The sequence below is a fragment of the Podarcis filfolensis genome (genome assembly GCF_964270895.1).
Source record: "Podarcis filfolensis genome assembly, chromosome: 1".
Taxonomy (NCBI): Eukaryota; Metazoa; Chordata; class Lepidosauria; order Squamata; family Lacertidae; genus Podarcis; species Podarcis filfolensis.
This window is the reverse complement of record NC_139604.1, coordinates 17,759,407-17,779,867: the sequence shown is the minus strand read 5'-3', so window position 1 is coordinate 17,779,867 and position 20,461 is coordinate 17,759,407. Positions and strand designations below refer to the sequence as shown.

The 20,461-nt window shown below is 44.3% G+C and overlaps 1 protein-coding gene across 2 annotated transcripts in view; it reads left to right on the top strand.

The window, feature by feature from the left end:
* COL3A1 (collagen type III alpha 1 chain) overlaps positions 1 to 17,678 on the top strand; it is a 95,298-nt gene extending 77,620 nt beyond the window's left edge. For both annotated transcript variants that reach the window (XM_083626256.1, XM_083626257.1), the window contains 16 exons: positions 274 to 381; positions 483 to 536; positions 1,512 to 1,565; positions 3,025 to 3,186; positions 4,960 to 5,067; positions 6,020 to 6,127; positions 6,960 to 7,013; positions 7,379 to 7,486; positions 9,016 to 9,069; positions 9,869 to 9,976; positions 11,450 to 11,503; positions 11,631 to 11,738; positions 13,183 to 13,456; positions 14,553 to 14,740; positions 15,577 to 15,819; positions 16,495 to 17,678. In XM_083626256.1, the coding sequence (XP_083482382.1) occupies positions 274 to 381; positions 483 to 536; positions 1,512 to 1,565; positions 3,025 to 3,186; positions 4,960 to 5,067; positions 6,020 to 6,127; positions 6,960 to 7,013; positions 7,379 to 7,486; positions 9,016 to 9,069; positions 9,869 to 9,976; positions 11,450 to 11,503; positions 11,631 to 11,738; positions 13,183 to 13,456; positions 14,553 to 14,740; positions 15,577 to 15,819; positions 16,495 to 16,641 (1,932 nt within the window). In that variant the 3' untranslated portion in view covers positions 16,642 to 17,678. The remainder of the gene's footprint in view (positions 1 to 273; positions 382 to 482; positions 537 to 1,511; positions 1,566 to 3,024; positions 3,187 to 4,959; positions 5,068 to 6,019; positions 6,128 to 6,959; positions 7,014 to 7,378; positions 7,487 to 9,015; positions 9,070 to 9,868; positions 9,977 to 11,449; positions 11,504 to 11,630; positions 11,739 to 13,182; positions 13,457 to 14,552; positions 14,741 to 15,576; positions 15,820 to 16,494) is intronic.
* Positions 17,679 to 20,461: the final 2,783 nt, after the last annotated feature.

Sequence of the window (20,461 nt, the reverse complement as noted above, 5' to 3'; positions counted from 1 at the left end):
GCAGCCCCTGCAAAAAAGCAGGGGAGCAGGACTCAATAGCTACTGTTAGGTCTCATTATTCACCTCATAATCAGTCATTATTATATCTCATCATTGCTATTTTTCTAGAAAAAGAGGTGCTGGAACTCCCTTGTTCTCTTTTAATGGCAATGGTGCCTACCTGAGAGGTGCTGTAACTGAGTTCCGGCAAGTTCTGGCTGGGAAAAAAGAAATCCTGTGTCTCCTACTGATAATAATGTTGATGTTTAACATGCATGTCTTACTTTTCTATAGGGACAAAATGGAGAACCTGGTGGAAAAGGAGAGAAAGGCCCTTCTGGTGAGCGTGGTGAAGCTGGACCCCCCGGTGCTGCTGGTCCATCAGGAGGCCCTGGAGCACCCGTAAGTATCGATATCCTAATCTAATGTTTATGAAGTCAATGTATTGCTGGTCTGTGTTTTCCTTCTGGCATTATGATGTATCGTTCTCATATCCTGTCTAGGGTCCAGCCGGTCCCCCAGGAGGAAAAGGAGAGCGAGGTTCTCCAGGCCCAGTAGTGAGTATTGTTTTTTTCAGTCTCTCCTTTGTCAGTAAGCAATGCTGATGCATGTTCCAGTCCCAGTCAGATGCAAGTAGTTGCACTTGCTAAAGTATACTGTGATCTAAGAGAAGCATGCTAGAGTCCCTTGATATAGATAAATAAGAAAGTAGTTTAGGTACGACATGCTTTGGTTCCCCTGACCTGAAAGCTCTAATTGACAAAAGTATTTTGATGCATGTTTTGACATACTCCGAGGGCCTTCTGGCAGTTCCCTTTCTGTGAGAAGTGAAGCTATAGGAAACCAGGCAGAGGGCCTTTTTGGTAGTGGCACACCTTCCCATCAGATGTCAAGGAGATGAGTAACTATATAAGCTTTAGAAGACATCTGAAGGGAGCCCTATATAGGAAAGCTTTTTAATGTGTGATGTTGTATTGTGTTTTGTTATAAGATGGAAGCCACCCAGAGTGGTTGAGGTAACCAGTCAGATGGACAGGGTACAAATAATAAAAATTATTATTATTTAGTTAGACCAGCCCATCCATTGTAAAATGTTGACCTCCTGTTCTTACGTAGAGATAAAATGGAAATACATTCATATCTTTTCACAACATGGCTACATATTGCACAAAGATGCTCTAGCATTGGTCTCTTAATATATATCTGCCAACAGAGGATAACGCTTCCTGCATCTGATGAAGTCCAGAAAGGTTCTGCTGCAATACCTCTAGGAGTCTTTAGGTTGCCACAATAATCTTGTGTTTCCAGACCTGTTCCTGACAGGCACATTCACCATATAAATCTCAGTTAGTTGCCATGTAAAAAATGTGGTTATTTTTCACTCTCATGTAGTAACTACCAACATAGTCATCAAAGTAGGTGATTTAATTATGTATTTAAGGATATTTCAGTCTCTTGAATTCTGCTTTTCGGTATTTGACGATACTAGTGTTTTATGACCTGTTAACTTGAGCATCACTTATATTTTTTAGGGTCAGGCTGGCTTTCCTGGTACTCGTGGCTTACCTGGCCCTCCAGGCAACAGTGTAAGAATACCTACCACTTCTTAATCCTTTCCATGCTACTAATGTCTCCAGTTGCCTTTGAGTTCTCAAGTGGCCAAGGATGAGTGCCCAGCTCCATGGACATGAATTTGAAAATTTACTTGCCCATAAGTTGAGCACATATTGCTTGTGAAGTTTTAATCAACTGGCTTTTGTTTTAATAAATTATAAAACAATCTTCCTGATGGAGAAACACCAACCTGCTCCAGACTACAGAACCTCCAATATTGCCTGCTTAGGTTCTTCCAGACTCGCCTACATCAGAGCTGTAAGGAAGAAACCTCTGGGTGGAATTCAGGGTCACACTCAGGCCAGCAGCTGATGTGCCTCTTCGTGACTCCCTGTGCTTAAATCCTACCCAACGCCATTTCCACACAAGTTGTGACATATGTCTATGTATCAGGCCCAACAACCCCACGTAATCCACTAAGTGAAAAGCGAATCTTCTCAACCAAAGGCCGGTTGTGGTTATGAGTCAAATTCCTTCTGGCTCTGAAAACCAGCAGCCACTCAATGCCTCAGTGGAAGACTCTAAACCAAGGGATGGAGGTCTGCAAAACTGGCCACGATGTGTGAAAGAGGTGAATGGTGGGCTGCCCTGCCACTCCAACTCCTTCGCAAGAACCTGTTGGCCTCTATGAGAGGTCAAAAATCTCAGCAATGGAACTGGGAGGCCATGGCGGCATCTGTGCCCCCCTGCAATCTTTCTCCAGGCCATTGCTCCTTTCCATTGCTCCTATGCCACCTGGTTTGAGATGATGCTGTCGTCAGTGTGGTGTAGTGGTTAAGAGCGGTAGACTCGTAATCTGGGGAACCGGGTTCGCGTCTCCACTCCTCCACATGCAGCTGCTGGGTGACCTTGGGCCAGTCACACTTCTTTGAAGTCTCTCAGCCCCACCCACCTCACAGAGTGTTTGTTGTGGGGGAGGAAGGGAAAGGAGAATGTTAGCCGCTTTGAGACTCCTTCAGGTAGTGATAAAGCGGGATATCAAATCCAAACTCTTCTTCTTCTTCTATATAGCAAAATGTCCTTTTGCAACTTGGCTTGAACTAAAGCCTAGCTGCGAAGAACAATTCCTGCAACTGGATCCAAGCAAGACTTAGGACAAGGAATAAATACATTTTTAAAATAATAATAATAATAATAATAATAATAATAATAATAATAATAATGTTTGTGTTCTGCTAACAAACCCCCCCTCATTTGCTATTATGTTGTTCATCCATAGTCTGCTTTACTCTCAAAGCATCTCTTCTTTTTATGAGTTACTTTTGAATGTGTTCATAGAGCACAATTCAATCCATATTGAAGGGTGGCAAGTCTAAATCAAGGAGGTCTATCTCCTTTACACATATCATAAATTCTCCATTATTTTGGTATTCTAAGAGTGTTGATTCAAATACTGTATGTCAAGCATCACTTTCAAATATTGACTCCTAGGGTAACCCAGGACTTCCTGGCAATGCGGGTCCCCCAGGCAAGGATGGTCCTCCTGGCCCAGCTGGTTCTACTGGTCCTGCTGGTGGCCCAGGAGCTGCTGGTCCCAAAGGTGAGCCTGGCCCACCAGGTGAAAAAGGTCCGGCAGGTGTAAAAGGAGAACCAGTAAGTACATTATTTGGGAGTCTATAAAATAGAGTTAAAAATATTCAGTGGAAGATTACAGTTTTCCTGTGATGTCTTACTTCTGATACGTTAAAATTACAGATGCAGTGATTACACTGATCTGTTGTGGGTGTGTGATAAATTAGGACCAATCTTTACAGCTAGTCATAGCAGCTCTTCTTCTTAATCGATGTATTGCCTTGCCTGCATGTCAAAATGGCTGCTCATCACTCTCCCAGGGGTGGGAGACAGTTGCAGCCCCTTACTCTTGGCCTCCTTCCTCTGATGGCTTAGGCATAGGCCATTGAAGGGGAATGCCCCCTGGCCAGTGGGAGTTCAGGGGTGGTCTTCCTACCCATGACACCATCTTCAAACAAGCTAATCAGTGGCCCCACCTGGAGGGCAGTGCCTTGCTGTCTGGCTGGCTATTGGCTGCTGTCTCCTCCAGTCTGGAAGCAAGGCTTAAGAGGCTAGCTGCATGGAGATTTAACAGCGCTACAAAAAAATTCATTTACTTAAGTTTTTGTTAACACTCTTCAGATGGTAAGGAGTAAACATACACATTCCTGCTAACCTAGCAGTTCGAAAGCACGTCAAAGTGCAAGTAGATAAATAGGTACCGCTCCGGCGGGAAGGTAAACGGCGTTTCCATGCACTGCTCTGGTTTCGCCAGAAGGGGCTTAGTCATGCTGGCCACATGACCCGGAAGCTGTACACCGGCTCCCTCGGCCAATAAAGCGAGATGAGCGCCGCAACCCCAGAGTTGGTTACGACTGGACCTAATAGTCAGGGGTCCCTTTACCTAAGCATACACATTGTTTTATCTATATCACAGGATTGGATAATGGTTTTTGATTCTAGTTTTCAGGGCAAGCTCAAATCATAGTTTGCCAGTTCACATTAAATGGTAAACTATGGTTGGCCTCAAACCAGGAAAGGAGGGAAGAATTTCCCAGGCTCATGAACAGGAGAATACTTCAAGCTCAATGTTTCTGCCAGGCTCATTCTCATAGCACCAAACTATCTTTCTGCATTATGCCTCAACCATTCCTCTGTTTCTTAGAAGTGGAACAACTCAGAATATAAAAAGTATCCCCCCCTTAAACATAATTGGTGGGAGGCAAGCCTTTAAGTCAGCCTTCCTCAATCTTTGGGTTCCTCAGTGTTGTTGATCAGCCCCAGCCATCCGAATAAATGGCACAGGATTGTGGGGGTTGCAGTCCAACCACGTCTGGGGACCTAAGATTGGATTAATCATTATCTGGCTCTAAAAGCCTTAGCAAATGTTTTATCAGAACACTATTTCTAAGAAATATGGAAGCTGAAATAAGCCCGTAATTGTGACAGGGCTCACCAACCTTTGGGGGCCCATGGGTCCATTTGCTCACTGGAGAAGTTGTTATGGGCACCGCACAAACACTGCAACCAAGCACACACCACACTGTTCTGTTGGCTACAACACACCGCTTCTTTCAAGCCTAATCTTAATGAGGAGAGGGAGACCTTGTAGGTGTCAGGGAAGATGGTCTCCATTATGCTCTGCAAGGCATGGAGTGCATTTTCATCTGTACCATCTCTGCTCAGCTGAGCATGTTCTGCAATAGAAACCTTCTCTCCCCCCAACCCCCAGCTACACATATCTCAGTAAGCTTCAAAAGCCATTTTCAGCATCTGTATTTGTTGGTCTGGGGAAAATGTTTATTGTCCAAGGTGATAAATACAATCAGTAAATAAATCCCATAAACAAATTTGTTTCTGTATTTCTCTTCGTAGGGTTTTCCAGGTCCTTCAGGATTGGGTGGCATACCTGGGCAACGTGGTTCTGTAGGGTTGCCCGGCCCGAGAGGTCCATCTGGTGCCAATGGTGCACCTGGAGGAAAGGCAAGGCATTACCCCTTTACTTTTAATTCTCCAAATTATTTAACAGTGCAAACGTTTTGTGTTTTTAGAAATTAGGTCTTGAAGTGATGTGTGTGAGAGAGAGAGCTTCGTAAAGAAATGTGTGAGGAAGCTGTTTTGTGGACAAGTCTCCAGTGATCAGTGATTTCCTCCAGAGTTATAAAACACATAATTCCATTTTAGTGTCAGTATCAGCAGTTTTGTGGTAATATAAGGTGACATTATGTCAGTGATGGTCAGTGTGGTGGGAGAGATGGTAGTAATCACTTGCCTTCACTGAATAGAGTCCAAGGAAGAACAAGCTTAATTATTTACTGGCAGATGCAATGCAATCCTGCTGGAGGCAGGAAGGGGCTGGGTCAGCCCCATGGGGGCAGCTTTTGACTAGCCAGCAGCTTTCAATATGGGTGCAAGCTGGTATAATTAGCCGGCATCAAGGGAATGGGAGGTTCCCCCCTCCCCCGGTAGCTTTGGTGTTTGCTTATGATGGGCAGAAATGTTATTGAGCCCTTTTGCATATCCCATTGCTTTAAAGCTCTTCCCACCTCTCTACCCCTCTAGCAATGAACAGACCACACACTCAAGTAAATTTAAAAGCTTTACTTACTAACTCCTAAGGTCTGATTCATGCGTTGTTCCACGCAGCAGCAAGGAGAACACAGATAGATTACTCTTGGGTGTGTAATATAGCATATAGTTTCAAACATGCACATTCAGATCCGTCCGTCTTGGTGGATTATATAGTGAGAAGAGAGAGTGAGGAATAGGAAAAGAAGCAGCTTCACTTTCTCCCTCGAGAAGGGGTTTGACCTAGCTGAGTCTAGGAACAGATCTCTCTGGTCTTAACTTCTTCATGCCTACAATAGCTCACATTTAGCAGGGTTTTTTAAAAAAATGTCAGTATGTCATTAATCCATCTGTTTTTCCATTGCAGGGTGAAGATGGTAAACCAGGATCCAATGGTAGCCCAGGAGAACGAGGACCTCAAGGTCCACCAGGTCCAATGGGCCTAAATGGAGCACCCGGAGAACCAGGCAGAGACGTATGGAAAGAATTTCATCTTTGTTCTATCCTAGGGATAAACACACACTGCATGTAGAAATTTTGCCCACCTAAAATGAGACAAATTAGCCTCATTCAAAGATCCTGTTGTACATCCTAGTACGGAGACTAGGAAAGACTTGGTCTTCCTTCTGTGGGAAGCTGGATACTGGTTTGCACCCATGCATGCGCATTGCTTGATTTCTTTGAATTTGATTACTATACAAGACAAAGGTCCTTACTTCCTGGGAGACCCATTTGTTGCTGTCACGTGGGTTGGAGGGAGAGCTGGACAAGCTTCCTCTGGTGTGCCTGAGTGACTGCTGCTTGACTGTAGCACTGCTTATTTTTCACCCCTGTGGCCAGTCAGCTGCAACAGCTGGCCTCCTGGGGGCAGGGACTCCAAGCAGACCAGAGAAGGAACCTCTCCCAACTGGTCTATGCCTAGACATTAAAGGCACATCTTTGTGCTTAATTCAGACTCACAGCTGAACATAAGACCAGATTCAATGAAGAGCATTGTGTCAGAGGTAGCATGGAAGTTTAATTTGTAATTCCCTATTCAGACACGCATATCAGCATGTGGTGCTGCATTCCTCTTCATGTGTGATGTGTGGGAAATCCCTTAATGAGTGAGCAATCTCAGAAAAGCAGCAGCAGCCTATTTTGACACGCCATTATGACCACGATAATTTCAAAGTTAAACACTTGGTGGATATATCACTCCAGAGCTAAATATTTCCTAAATGTTAAAGGATTTCTTTTAAGTCTTTCCCTTTGCTTCAATCTTTTTATACTTATATTTAAAGCCTTCTTTCACCCTTATTTCTCAGGGTAACCCTGGATCAGATGGTTTACCAGGTCGTGATGGGTCTTCAGGACCAAAGGTGAGAAGCGACTTTAACCATCACGGTCACGTGTGCTTCTTCAGATCCCAGTGATTGTGGTTGCTACTGCTAGTCCTAATCAATACAGTGGCACCTTGGTTCTCGAACTCAATCCATTCGACTTCCAAAATGTTCACAAACCAAGGCGTGTGAACAATGCCAATAGCCAAAATGGATGTTCGGCTTCTGAAAAACGTTCGCAAACCATAAAACTTACTTCCAGGTTTGCGGCGTTTGGGAGCCGATTTGTTTCTCAACTAAGCCGTTCGGGAACCAAGGTACCACCGTACTAGCATTTGACTGGGTTTATGGTCATTTAGAAAATTAAATGAATTCCTCACATTGGCCATTTGTTGTCTCCTCAGGGTGATCGTGGTGAAAATGGTTCTCCTGGTTTGCCAGGGGCTCCGGGTCATGTGGGTCCCCCAGGTAATACTGGTCCAGCTGGGAAATCAGGCGAGAGAGGACATCCAGTAAGTATGAAAACAGTGCTGCCTTCCTATGTTTTCTTAATAGCATCTATGCGATAGTAAACTAGCAGGGTATTAACAGTATGCCATGCTTTTTCCACCTCTGTCTAACATCACAAGGAAGCGGAGAAGCCATCATCAATACCACAGCGAGGAAGGCACCGTATTTTTCGCTCTATAGGACACACCCGACCATAGGACGCACCTTGTTTTAGAGGGGAGAACAAGGGGGAATCGCCCCCTCTCTGCTCAGCGCCCCTTCAGCGAAGCGGCAGGAGAAACGGAGCCCCTTCCATTTCTCCTCCCGCTTGGCTGAAGGAGCGCTGCGCAGCTCTCCCTCTCTGCTGAAGCCAGGAGAGTCTTGCTCTCTTGGCTTCAGCGAAAGGAACCCGAAGCCTTCGGAGCGCAGCGCGAGTTCCCTCCATGCTCAAAAGGCTTCAGGCGGCTATCCGACCCCTCTCGGTCTCCAGGCTTCAGCGAAAGCAACGTGTAGCCTCCGGAGCGTGGAGGGAGCGCTCCCTCTGCGCTTCGGAGGCTTCGTGCTGCTATCGCTGAAGCCAAGGAGCCTGCATTTGCTCCATAGGACACACACACATTTCCCCTTCATTTATGGAGGGGGGAAAGTGTGTCCTACAGAGCGAAAAATACGGTAGCTTGCCCGTTCAGTGGATTTTCTTTGGGTGAATTGCTTCGAGTCAATCCCACTATCCAGCAATTGCAAAAAAAAAAGGCATATCAAAACAGGAATTTTCAAAATGATTTAGTTATTTGTAATGTCATTTCCTTTGAAATGCTGAAAACAGTGGGATGTGACCATGTGTCATACTCTAGTGCTCTAGAACAGATTTTCCTCCACTGAAACAACTTGAATTTGGTTTCTTCAACGACCTACTGCCATTTTTCCCGATGAAAAAGCCACTTCAAGTTAAATCCAGGGGCATACACCAACATGACCTGAGTGCACTGTGAAAAACTATGCTGCCTACAAAGTGTTATTTTTCTAGAACAAGAGGTGCCGGAATGCACCATGAATGCCTCCTTCTTCTCTTATACAGTGGTACCTCAGGTTAAGTACAGGTTAAGTATGGAGGTCCGTTCTTAACCTGAAACTATTCTTAAAGCACCATTTTAGCTAATGGGGCCTCCTGCTGCCGCTGCGCCGCCACTGCACGATTTCTGTTCTCATCCTGAAGCAAAGTTCTTAACCCGAGGTACTATTTCTGGGTTAGCGGAGTCTGTAACCTGAAGCGTCTGTAACCCGAGGTACCACTGTAATGGCAACGGCACCCACCTGAGAGGTGCCAGAGCTGAGTTCCAATTAGTTCTGGCTGAAAAAAGCCCTGAGCATACATGTTTTTTTTTTTTTTTTAATGGAAGTCATTGAAGTGATGTTTGTTCATTATGTTTGCTAATATATTTGGGAGCTTAATAGTAGAGATGTGAATGTTTTCTCTGTTTTGTGACACATCCAGTTTATATCCAGAAAATCGATGCGCGGCATAGACATAATCCTGTGTTGTTGTTTGTTACAGGGACCTGCTGGTCCAGTCGGCCCCGCTGGCCCTGCCGGTGCCCGTGGTGCTCCCGTAAGTCTCTGCTTCAGAACTTTGTATGTATGTGTCCAGGGCAGCTGTTTATCAGCTCCATCTGGTATGCAGGCTGAGACCCTACCTGCCCACAGACTGTCTCGCCAGAGTGGTGCATGCTCTAGTTATCTCTCGCTTGGACTACCGCAATGTGCTCTATGTGGGGCTACCTTTGAAGGTGACCCGGAAACTACAACTAATCCAGAATGCGGCAGCTAGACTGGTGACTGGGAGCGGCCGCCGAGCCCATATAACACCGGTCTTGAAAGACCTACACTGGCTCCCAATACGCTTCTGAGCACAATTCAAAGTGTTGGTGCTGACCTTTAAAGCCCTAAATGGCCTTGGCCCAGTATACCTGAAGGAGCGTTTCCACCCCCATCGTTCAGCCTGGACACTGAGGTCCAGCACCAAGGGCCTTCTGGCGGTTCCCTCACTGCGAGAAGCCAAGTTACAGGGAACCAGGCAGAGGGCCTTCTCGGTAGTGGCACCCGCCCTGTGGAACGCCCACCCACCAGATGTCCAAGAGAAAAATAACTACCAAACTTTTAGAAGACATCTGAAGGCAGCCCTGTTTAGGGAGGCTTTTAATGTTTAATACGTTATTGTATTTTAGTGTTTTGTTGGAAGCTGCCCAGAGTGGCTGGGGAAACCCAGCTAGATGGGCGGGGTATAAATAATAAATTATTATTATTATTATTATTATTATTATTATTATTATTATTATTATTATATTACTAGTTCTCATTAAACCCAAGTATACTCTTATGAAAACTCTTTGTCAATATGCTTCTAAAAGGGCCCTGCGGGTGCACGTGGTGACAAAGGTGAAGCCGGTGAACGTGGCAGCAATGGGATAAAGGGCCACCGAGGATTCCCTGGTAACCCCGGACCCCCTGGTCCGAGTGTAAGTTTGCAGAACTCTCCTGCTTTCCTTGCGTAAGAGGGGGAAAATGCTGGATTTGTTTCATGACCCCAGTGTTTAGCACAATACGTAACTTTGACAAGAACGAAAAGTATCACAAGTGATCCCTACAGTGCCTGGATTATCCACCAAATGATGTACAATTCAATGTTTTGGCAGAGGAAACCAGGAGTGATTTTGCAGGCGTTTTGGAATTTACCAGCCTGTTTCCTGAACCTTCGATATGTTTCGTGGAGGAAACATGCCTAGCAATATCACTTGGGAATATAATTATTTCATTTTTGTAGGAGTAAAGTTGAACCTTTTGGGATATCCCAGTATCCTTGGCAGCAATGCATGAGAGAAACTCCTTACTGTTTTGTTACTGGCATTTATAGACCACTCATTAATGGGTAGGTCACATTCAAAACAACAAAGAAATTAAAAAATGGCATTTCAGTTTTCTGATACCCCATATGCACAATGGCTCTAAGCCAGAGGAAGTTTGTTGTACTTAAGCCTCCTTGAAATCCATGTAAAACATGGAATTGTGTCATTGATTTCAATAGGACTTAAGTCCAGCTAACATTATTTGATCAGTGGAGCCAATGCTGAAATCAATAGATAATCCCTGAGTTACCTACCTTTAAAGCGACTGGTACCACCTATATTCTAGAATGGAAGCATTCAAGTTGTATTTAATTCCGAGAACATTTAGCTTCTAAACCATGCACATTAACATAGCTTATGGTCCCATACAAAACTGTAATAATGAAAATAGAGAACCATTTTATTTATATTTTACCCGGCCAGTGTAATAGCTCAGAGGTGGGGATCTTTTTCTGGCTGTCAAGCTAGATTATTGTCTCCCCACCTCAGTGGGTCACATTTGACAGCTATGCAAGGCCACCCACCTGTCAGTCACATGAGGTCATGATGGTGCCAGGTGATGCTGCACTTTGAAGCCCTGATTTTCGGGACGTCAAAGTGCAGCACAGAGCTGTCAGAAAGCCCTTTTGCAAACATCCCTGCACTGCTATCTGAATCTCTAGTTTTCAGAGATTTGAAGAGCAGTGCTGTGAGGGAGAAGCTCTATCCTATGGAAACTGCTTTCCCCTCCTGGAGCAAGGCATAAATCCACCCATCTCAGCTGGATGGGCAGGGGGAGCATGCCTTGCTGCAGCAAATGAACAATCAGGATTTCAATTTAAGCTCCCAGTTTGTTCTTTTGAAGCCCCACCCTTACTTGCCTCATACCTGATGTCATGCATCTGATATCTAGAGAGGTTCTACCTTTGGAGTTTGATGTTCCAGTCAACTTGCATGCCGAATAGCTGTAGATATGTATATATTGATCTTCTATGGATTGCCAGATCTTGTAGTGAGTGCAACAATACAGGTGTTCCAATGTAAAGAAAAGAATGTAAAAACTGGATTTTACTAGATCTACATCTTTATTATTATTTTTTTTGACAGGGTGCATTGGGTCCCCAAGGTCCAAGTGGAAGCCCAGGACCTGCTGGTGCAAGAGTAAGTAACCTGTTGATTCTGTCCAGCCTGAATACATGCTCAAATTATGGCTAGACAGTTGAGAGAGAACTAACTTCCTCCTCCTCCTCCTCCTCCTCCTCCTCCTCCTCCTCCTCCTTCTGTTTAGGGTCCCCCTGGTCCAAATGGCCCACCTGGAAAAGATGGAACAAGTGGCTACCCAGGTCCCATCGGCCCTCCAGGTCCCCGTGGAAGCAGAGGCGAATCTGGCGCTCCGGTAAGGGAATCAGCACTCTTTAAGATGATGAAAAGTGAGAAGCATCATCTTGAAAGCTAGTCTCCATACCGTCCGGGAGCCTAGCACAAGACAAGAAGGGAGATCAAGTTTGTGCCCAAAGGGATCTGAGCAGCGCTTCTCAATAAAGAGTGGTAAAAATAAAAGCTGCAGAGTTTAGCCTGACCATGTTGAATTTCAGACAAATGTCTTTTCCTTATGAGAGCTGTACCTGAGCCACAGTTATGGTACCCGATCCTGAGTGTGGGAAGTAGGTGGCACTAAACAGACAGCTTCCTCCCTGCAACTGGCCACATGCACAGCCAGTTACAATGAAAGTGAAGGTGTCCACCCAGCTGGCCTCACTATTCAGATTTGTTGCTCATAAAGCTCAAGCCGGGTGACAGGAAGTTCTTGTGTATTTCATCGGTATGATGATAAAATAGAAGGATTAATAGAATAGAATAAAATAAATAGATAATGATTATTATATCTGCTATTGGGTGACTATTGGGTGACTGTATGTTTCTGAGCACAGTTGGTGCTGACCTTTAAAGCCCTAAACGGCCTCGGTCCAGTATACCTGAAGGAGCATCTCCACCCCCGGACACTGAGGTCCAGCTCCAAGGGCCTTCTGGCGGATCCCTCGCTGTGAGAAGCCAAGTTACAGAGAACCAGGCAGAGGGCCTTCTCGGTAGTGGCACCCGCCCTGTGGAACGCCCTCCCACCAGATGTCAAAGAGAAAAACAACTACCAGACTTTTAGAAGACATCTGAAGGCAGCCCTGTTTAGGGAAGCTTTTAATGTTTAATAGGTTATTGTATTTTAATATTCTGTTGGAAGCTGCCTGGAGTGGCTGGAGAAACCCAGCCAGATGGGTGGGGTATAAATAATAAATTATTATTATTATTATTATTATTATTATTATTATTATTATTATATAACAAGGCACAGTTATGGACTGAAATTTCACTGGGAAGAGGACTAGTCTGAAACCTTTCCTATCTAAATAGCCCAGTGGCATGTGGTTAGTGGAATAGGGGGACTAGGCTAGTCCCCTAAATGTTCCCAGTAAATAAGAGCATTAAAGCATTAAAGCACAGTGCCTCCTTCCCAAAGCCTGGGAAGCTTCTGCCTGGTTTAGGGAGGGAGGTGTGACACTCATCCCCCCCCCAATTGCCTTCACAAGCTGGCCCTAACTGTTCAACTATTAAAAAATTTCACCACACGCCACTGAAATAGCCACATACAAGACCAGATCAAAGATAAGCTTGACCAAAGGATAAATATTGAGTCCAACCCTCTGTGGAGCTTATGAGGCTGGGGTCTTGCAGCACAAGGCTAAAAGTGCCAGTAACACTGACTGTTACTTTTCTTTGAGTGTACAGGTGAACTAATGTACATGGTGCATTTTTGAGTTATGGGCGGGGCTTGTTTTATTTTCTAGGGTCCTGCGGGTCATGGTGGTCCTCCAGGGCCTCCTGGTCAACCTGGAGCTCCTGGTCCGTGCTGCGGAGGTGGTGGCCCAGAGAACCTTGAAAAAGGACCATCCTACTACAGAGACCAGCCAGATGAGGACAAAATAGCCATGAGCGATATTTTAACTTCGCTGAAGTCAATCAACAACCAAATCGAAAACATTGTTAGCCCCGATGGCTCACGGAAGAACCCAGCTCGGAATTGCAGAGATCTGAAGTTCTGCCATCCTGAACTTAAGAGTGGTATGTTCATTTCAGTTCTGATCCAGGTCATAGAGAAGTCAGTGAGAAATATGCAGTCTCAAGAAAAGAACTGGGCATTGCGAGGGACACAGAACTGCCCCATATATCTCTTTTCCCTCTCTTTCTGGTAAAGACTAGTAATATAAAATGTGGTGCTCCTTTGGTACACTATGTATTTCTTAATCAATGACAGCAAATGATACTGCACAATGTAATGCTCAATGTAATCATATTATATATTTCCATGAAGAGGGGAGAAGGAGGGATCGACTAGTGGCTGATTCCTGCACTTAGCCACAACAGGAGGCAATTACCGTATTTCTTGCTCTATAAGACTCACTTTTTCTCTCCTAAAAAGTAAGGGGAATTGTGTGTGCGTCTTATGGAGCGAATGCAGGCTGCGCAGCTATCCCAGAAGCCAGAACAGCAACAGGGATTGCTGCTTTCGCTGCGCAGTGATCCCTCTTGCTATTCTGGCTTCTGAAATTCAGAATATTTTTTTTTCTTGTTTTCCTCCTCCAAATACTAGGTGCGTCTTGTGGTCTGGTGCATCTTATAGAGCGAAAAATACGGTAACTACATTAGCTCCAAGTCTGGAATAGTTTCAGGGCTGGATTGCAGGCAAATTATGGAAAGAATAGGGCTTGGGATCCTATAACTATACTATATAACTATAACCTATAACTATAATGTTTGATGTTTTATTCTCTTTCTGTATATGCTGGAAGCTGCCCAGAGTGGCTGGGGCAACCCAGTCAGATTGGCAGGGTGTTGTTGTTGTTGTTGTTGTTGTTGTTGTTGTTGTTGTTGTTTGTTGTTGTTTCCAAAGTGCTTGATGTGCCTGATAATGAAGAAATGTGTCGGGGGAATGTGTAGCTGTTATTCAGTTAAATTAGACTTTGAAGGAAGTGTAAAGATTAACAGTACTAAATATGACTCAGCAAACATTAAGAACATGCAAGTGTAGAGTAATGTTATCATTTAGGTTTGCATTCTTCCCAAAGTAACCCCACAAGGCAGCAGAAGCCTTTGGCATCCAGCACAAGGAAGAATCTAATCCCAGGTTAAAGAATGCCCTTTTGCTTTGTCACTTTAGGGGAGTACTGGATCGATCCCAACCAAGGTTGCAAATTGGACGCCATTAAAGTATACTGCAATATGGAAACTGGGGAGACGTGCATCAGTGCTAATCCTATGAGTGTTCCAAAGAAGAACTGGTGGACAAGCCCAGGACCCGAAAAGAAACATATTTGGTTTGGAGAGTCTATGAATGGAGGATTCCAGGTAAGAAGAACGATGCGTCTCCAGCCCTATCGTTCAGCCCGGACACTGATGTCCAGCTCCGAGGGCCTTCTGCCCTGTGGAACACCCTCCCATCAGATATCAAGGAGATAAACAACTATCTGACTTTTAGAAGGCATCTGAAGGCAACCCTGTTTAGGGAAGTTTTTAATGTTTGATGCTTTATCGTGTTTTTAATATTCTGTTGGGAGCCACCCAGAGTGGCTGGGGAAACTCAGCCAGATGGACAGGATATAAATTGTTGTTGTTGTTATCATTAATATTATTAATATTATTAATATTTGGTCAAGCAAACCTTGACTTGAGAGTGTAATTAAATTGCTTCTCAAGAAAGAAGCAACTCTGGATCCATTTCTAATTGAATGAAAAACATAATTGTCTTCTCTCCCACCTACCATAGCAACTTCCATGGCCCTTGCCATTTTTTTCAGATCTTTCTTGCACTGCTAATGCTGATTTTTAAAAATATTTTAAAATATAATGTTACGTGCATGGATATCTATATATATTTCCAAATTTATATGCTTGAATTTAAAAGGGGGATGTACTGGGGGAAGGCATTGATTGGAAAGAGCCCCCCCAAAAAAATAATAATCAGGAAACAACCTTTCCCAGATCTGGAGCTGGTATCTTTTCTTCACTTTTATTTCCTCTCCATTGTTTCCAATGGTGGCGATGGGGTGGTGGTCTTTAAAAACTGGGGAAAGCTCTTCCAACCTCATGGCAAGAGCCCAGCATGGCTTTGGTTTTGGTGCACGGACTGCCTATGCCGTCTACAACCGTCTACAACAAACAAGCCTTTTGTGTTTGCCCCACAGTTCAGCTACGGAGACCCAGATCTTCCAGAAGAAGTTGCAGATGTTCAGCTGGCCTTCCTCAGAATTCTTTCTAGCCGAGCGTCTCAGAATATCACCTATCACTGCAAAAACAGTATAGCTTACATGGACGAGGCCAGCGGGAATGTGAAGAGAGCCCTGAAGATGATGAGTTCTACCGACAGCGAAATCAAGGCGGAAGGAAACAGCAAGTTCACATACACTGTCCTGGAAGATGGCTGTACTGTAAGTAAACATTGCAAAACAAAATTGAGATTCGGTTCATTGTTCCATTATGAAATTTCGGTTTTGCAAACCTCCTATTCTCACTCCTAATCTTGTGCATTTTAAAGAGCCTTAAATTTGTAGCTATATCTTTCGATTGGATTTTATAGTGCAGAAGAACTTTAGCATTTTCCCTAGCTGACTATAGAGGGGCCGATCACAAGAGTGAGAAGTGGAACAGGAAAGTGAAACTTTGGGGCAATGCTTGCTAGCAGGGTGGTAGAAACTTTGATTCAAGCTTCCACACATATAGTTACGTACAGACATCTCATCCTCTTCACTGGGTGACCAGTGACCAGTGAGCTACCCCCAGCTCAGGTTGGACTGATGAATAAGGCTATCAATGGGAATAGCAAGGCTATCAATGGCTGCAAGTCAAGATGGTTGTGTGCTACTTCCTTTATCAAAGGCAGTATGCTCTGAATTCTACTTGCTGCTGATTAATACTACTGCTAATAATAATAATAATAATAATATGCATTTTATCCCTCACATATGACTCAGAAGTCTGGGGAGGAGAATCACAATGGGTCGTTCATACTTCCTCCTTCCACCATGGAAGAGCCTGATAGATATTAATCCAAAGTGTCGCTAATCAAACCTTTTTAAAAGCACTTTCTGCTTTGCATTTCACAGAAACACACTGATGAATGGGGTCGAACCGTCTTTGAGTACAGAACACGCAAAACAATGCGGTTGCCGGTGATAGATATCGCACCCTTCGACATCGGCGCTCCCAATCAAGAATTTGGTGTGGACATTGGCCCGGTTTGCTTCTTATAAACCCGAGAATCATGCTCATTTCGAACCCCAACAAACAAATTCACACTCCCATCCTTGCTCTTCTTGTCTTAACCTTGTCAGCTATTAAGAGTCAAATCAACTGTATCCCAGTTATTTATTTGCAAAAAAATTCTGGAGAGAGGGAGGAAAGAGATAAATTGACATAAAAAATGCCATTTTCTTATTTTGCTCTTTACACAACATGCAACAAAATCCCTTCTGCTGTTTCTTTCACCAAAATTGGAAAAAAACCCTTCCAACAGTATCTCCATGGTGCTACATTACAACCTCAACACTCAGTACAGCAAAACTGTAATTATAATTGAATGCTTGACCACCAATCAAGCACTGACGGATTCCAGCATCCAAGTTTGCCCTCCAATATAAGATGCAGTTCATAAAGCTAGAGAGAATTCCCCGTTTCAACTACCTCAACATAGACAGAAACTGGGATGAGTTTGATGATTCACACCAAGAAAACCAACTCAAAAGATGTTGGAACCAATGAATACATCTGGTCAGGTGGTTTTGTTTCTGTACTGATTATTGATGAACACAGTACAGTCCATCTGAAGAAGTGAATGCCCCTAGTGTCAACAGACTAATATAATTTTATTGCTGGACTGCATTGTGTGATTTTTTTGATTATTTTTTTTTACCGGGTGCTCCTATACTTTCCTGTCATTGCTGGTCAAGACCACTAAAATTAGGGAAGTGTAAAAAGATTAATGTGATGGTGCTAGTTGTGTGATTTTTTTCCACTTCTAAATCTGCGAGCCAGGTTTATTGGCTTGCGTTAAAACATCAAGGCTTGACAACAATTGTAAATGTCTCTCATCAAAAGTCGTATCGTCGGTAGGCCATTGCTGAGGGCTTTTCTTCCTTCCCTCTGTAAAAGTCAATAAAGATGCAAAATCGTGAGCTTCTTTTGTCACATTAACACATTTATAGTGTTGGAGGTTAACCATCTTTGTAAGCTTTTATATGGTTGTTGGTCTTTTCCTTACAGAGACACATAATAAAATATTGTAATAAAACTCTGGCGTTGCCGTTTATGTGTTTAGCTAGATATATCTCTTTCTGTAGGTTTCATCAACAATGAATTTAGCATAATGATCATTTATTTCTTCAGTACCATCCAGGTCAATGGCATTTTACAGAGGAGCACAGCAAACTAGGCAAGATCTCCAAAAAGGAATTTTACAATCTACATTTCAACTGAGGAGCGGGGTGGAGCAGAGGGAGAATAGTGGGGGCGGAAAGGGAGCAAATGCAGCTTCATGTATTTAGCAAGGCCGTCTTACCCATAGGCACTAGGGGTGCAGGGCACCTGGGCGCCAGGCTCTCAGGGGCGCCAGGCCGAGAGTCCAGGGCCCGAGAGTTTAGTCCGGGGAAGAGCCTGCCCATTGGTCAGAGCTCCACAGCGAGCTCTGCTGCTGCGGGAGGCTCTGCGCCATGAGTTCAGGGGCGACCGAGCCAGCGAGACACTGAGGCAGCCGGCTGGCTCCGCCCTCCTGCGTGCCTGGGACTGGGCAACTGGGAGGGGCGTCGAGCAGATCTTTGCACCCTGGTGCCGCAAATGCTTAAGACAGCCCTGGTATTTTGCTATCATTTGGCTAAGGATGGGAGCAGATAACGGCCAAAGGGGAGGGATTTGAAGGGAGGCATTATCGTTGTTCTTGAAAAAGAACATCATTCTTGCAGGCTTAAAAACATTCAGCTGCCAGTTGGCACAATTTCCTTTCAAAGGAATATATTTTGTGTTGAGGCAGGTGCTACACTACCTAGATCAGCCTTTCCCAACCTGATACACTCCAAAGGTCTTGCGCTCCAACTTCCATCAGTGATAGTCCGCACAGGCTGAGACTGCGAGGCAGAAGAGAAGAAGAGTTTGGATTTGATACCCCGCCTTTCACTCCCCTTCAGGAGTCTCAAAGCGGCTAACATTCTCCTTTCCCTTCCTCCCCCACAACAAACACTCTGTGAGGTGAGAGGGGCTGAGAGACTTCAGAGAAGTGTGACTGACAAAGGTCACCCAGCAGCTGCATGTGGAGGAGCGGGGAAGCGAACCCGGTTCCTCAGATTACGAGACTACCACTCTTAACCACTACACCACACTGGCTCTCAGAGAGCATCCCATGGCCTCTCCATGGCCTCCACTGATGGCCTCCTTCCTTGGGCAGCTCATAGTGGCTGCTGGAGAGTGAGCAGGGAGGAGGGGAGGCAACAACCGCCAAGATCCAGCCTCATATGACATGCCAGCTCCAAGAGGCAGGCAGAGGGCAGGGCCAGCCTTGGAGGGAAGAAAGGGGAAGCAGAGCACAAGGAGTCTTAATTTCTTTTCAATTTCTTTTTTCAATACATTTTATTCGTTTTACTAATAAAGAGTACAAATAAACACACATCAATAAAGTCATACTGAATCTCAAGACTTCCCCCCATCCCATCCATGGAGTCTTATTTTGAACATCTACAACTGCATATTAGTCCGTACTCCAGTTTTTTTTTATATCAAACCATATTGTCCATAATGCTTTTTACACTACAAGGGAGTCAAAATCCTGCTCTTGTTTCCATCTGCTTACAGTGGTCTCCTAAATAACTTACAATTTTTTCCCATTCTTTTATGAAGTTTGTATCCTCTTGGTTTATGAGGTTTCCCATCAGCTTTCCCATCTCGGCATAGTCATGGTTTGCCATTCTTCTCTGCTAGGGACTTCGACATCTTTCCAACTCTGGGCCAATAACATCCACGTGGCTGTTGTTCCATATCTTAATTTCTATTTTTTTAAAAAAAATGCTTTGTGCATCCACGTCTAATCCTGCAGTTATTTACTGGTGTATGTTTTTCTTTTTATAAATCTACCAAAGAAAAAATAATACAACACAACACAATATAATATATATTAAGGGGTTTCCTTAGGATAGTTGAAAGCAGTTGAGGGGAGTGATAAATGTTCCTATTTTCATCTGAGAAATCATCATCATCATCATCATTTTTTTATTTGTATGCCGCCTTTCCACAGTTAAAAAGCAATGCTCAAGTCGGCTTACAGCATAACAAGATTTACATAATTACAAAAGTCATAAACAATAAATAAACCACATAAGAAAATACACAACCAAATGGGAAACAATTTCCACATAAATCAAAATCTAAAACTAAGAATACGGCATTAATATCACGGTTTAAAATGGCATAGATAAAAAAATTAAACAAAAACAAAACAAAACAGAGACGGCTCTACCCAGCAGCGGCAGCAGCAGTCCTTTATAGAGCCCGTCAGCCCATCAGGCCCCGCCCTAGGCCAGGTGTTGAGTGGCCGGACTCGGGCCCTCAGGCTCTGAGCAGGGGAAGCCTCCTGGGTGGTACCCGCAGCAACAGAAATGTTGGAGGACATGCATTCATAACACCGCCACTTCCTGAGACAGGGCAGGCATAAGTTTTGTGTGGTCCATGCTGTGTCGTCATGACCCCACCTCCATGCCATGGACAACAGGCAAGCTACAGATTCTCTCATTTGTCCTCCTGCCCCTTCCCTCTATAAATGTCTGCTGCTAGCAGAGTGAGAGGTGTGCTGGGTGTGGAGACTGAGGAGGTAAGGTGTTGCCTCCACCAACCAAGGAACCAGAAGTGGCAGCAGCACCGTGAACAGAACAGAATTTATAAATTTCAGTCACAGACCAGTTCAGCTCACGTACAATATCACGGAAGTCATAAAACACAATAGGGATACATTTGAATTTGCAGTTGGGTATAACAGGGGCAATGCAGATACAGCAGCAGTTAAAAATATGTAAGTTAAATCTTAATACTAAA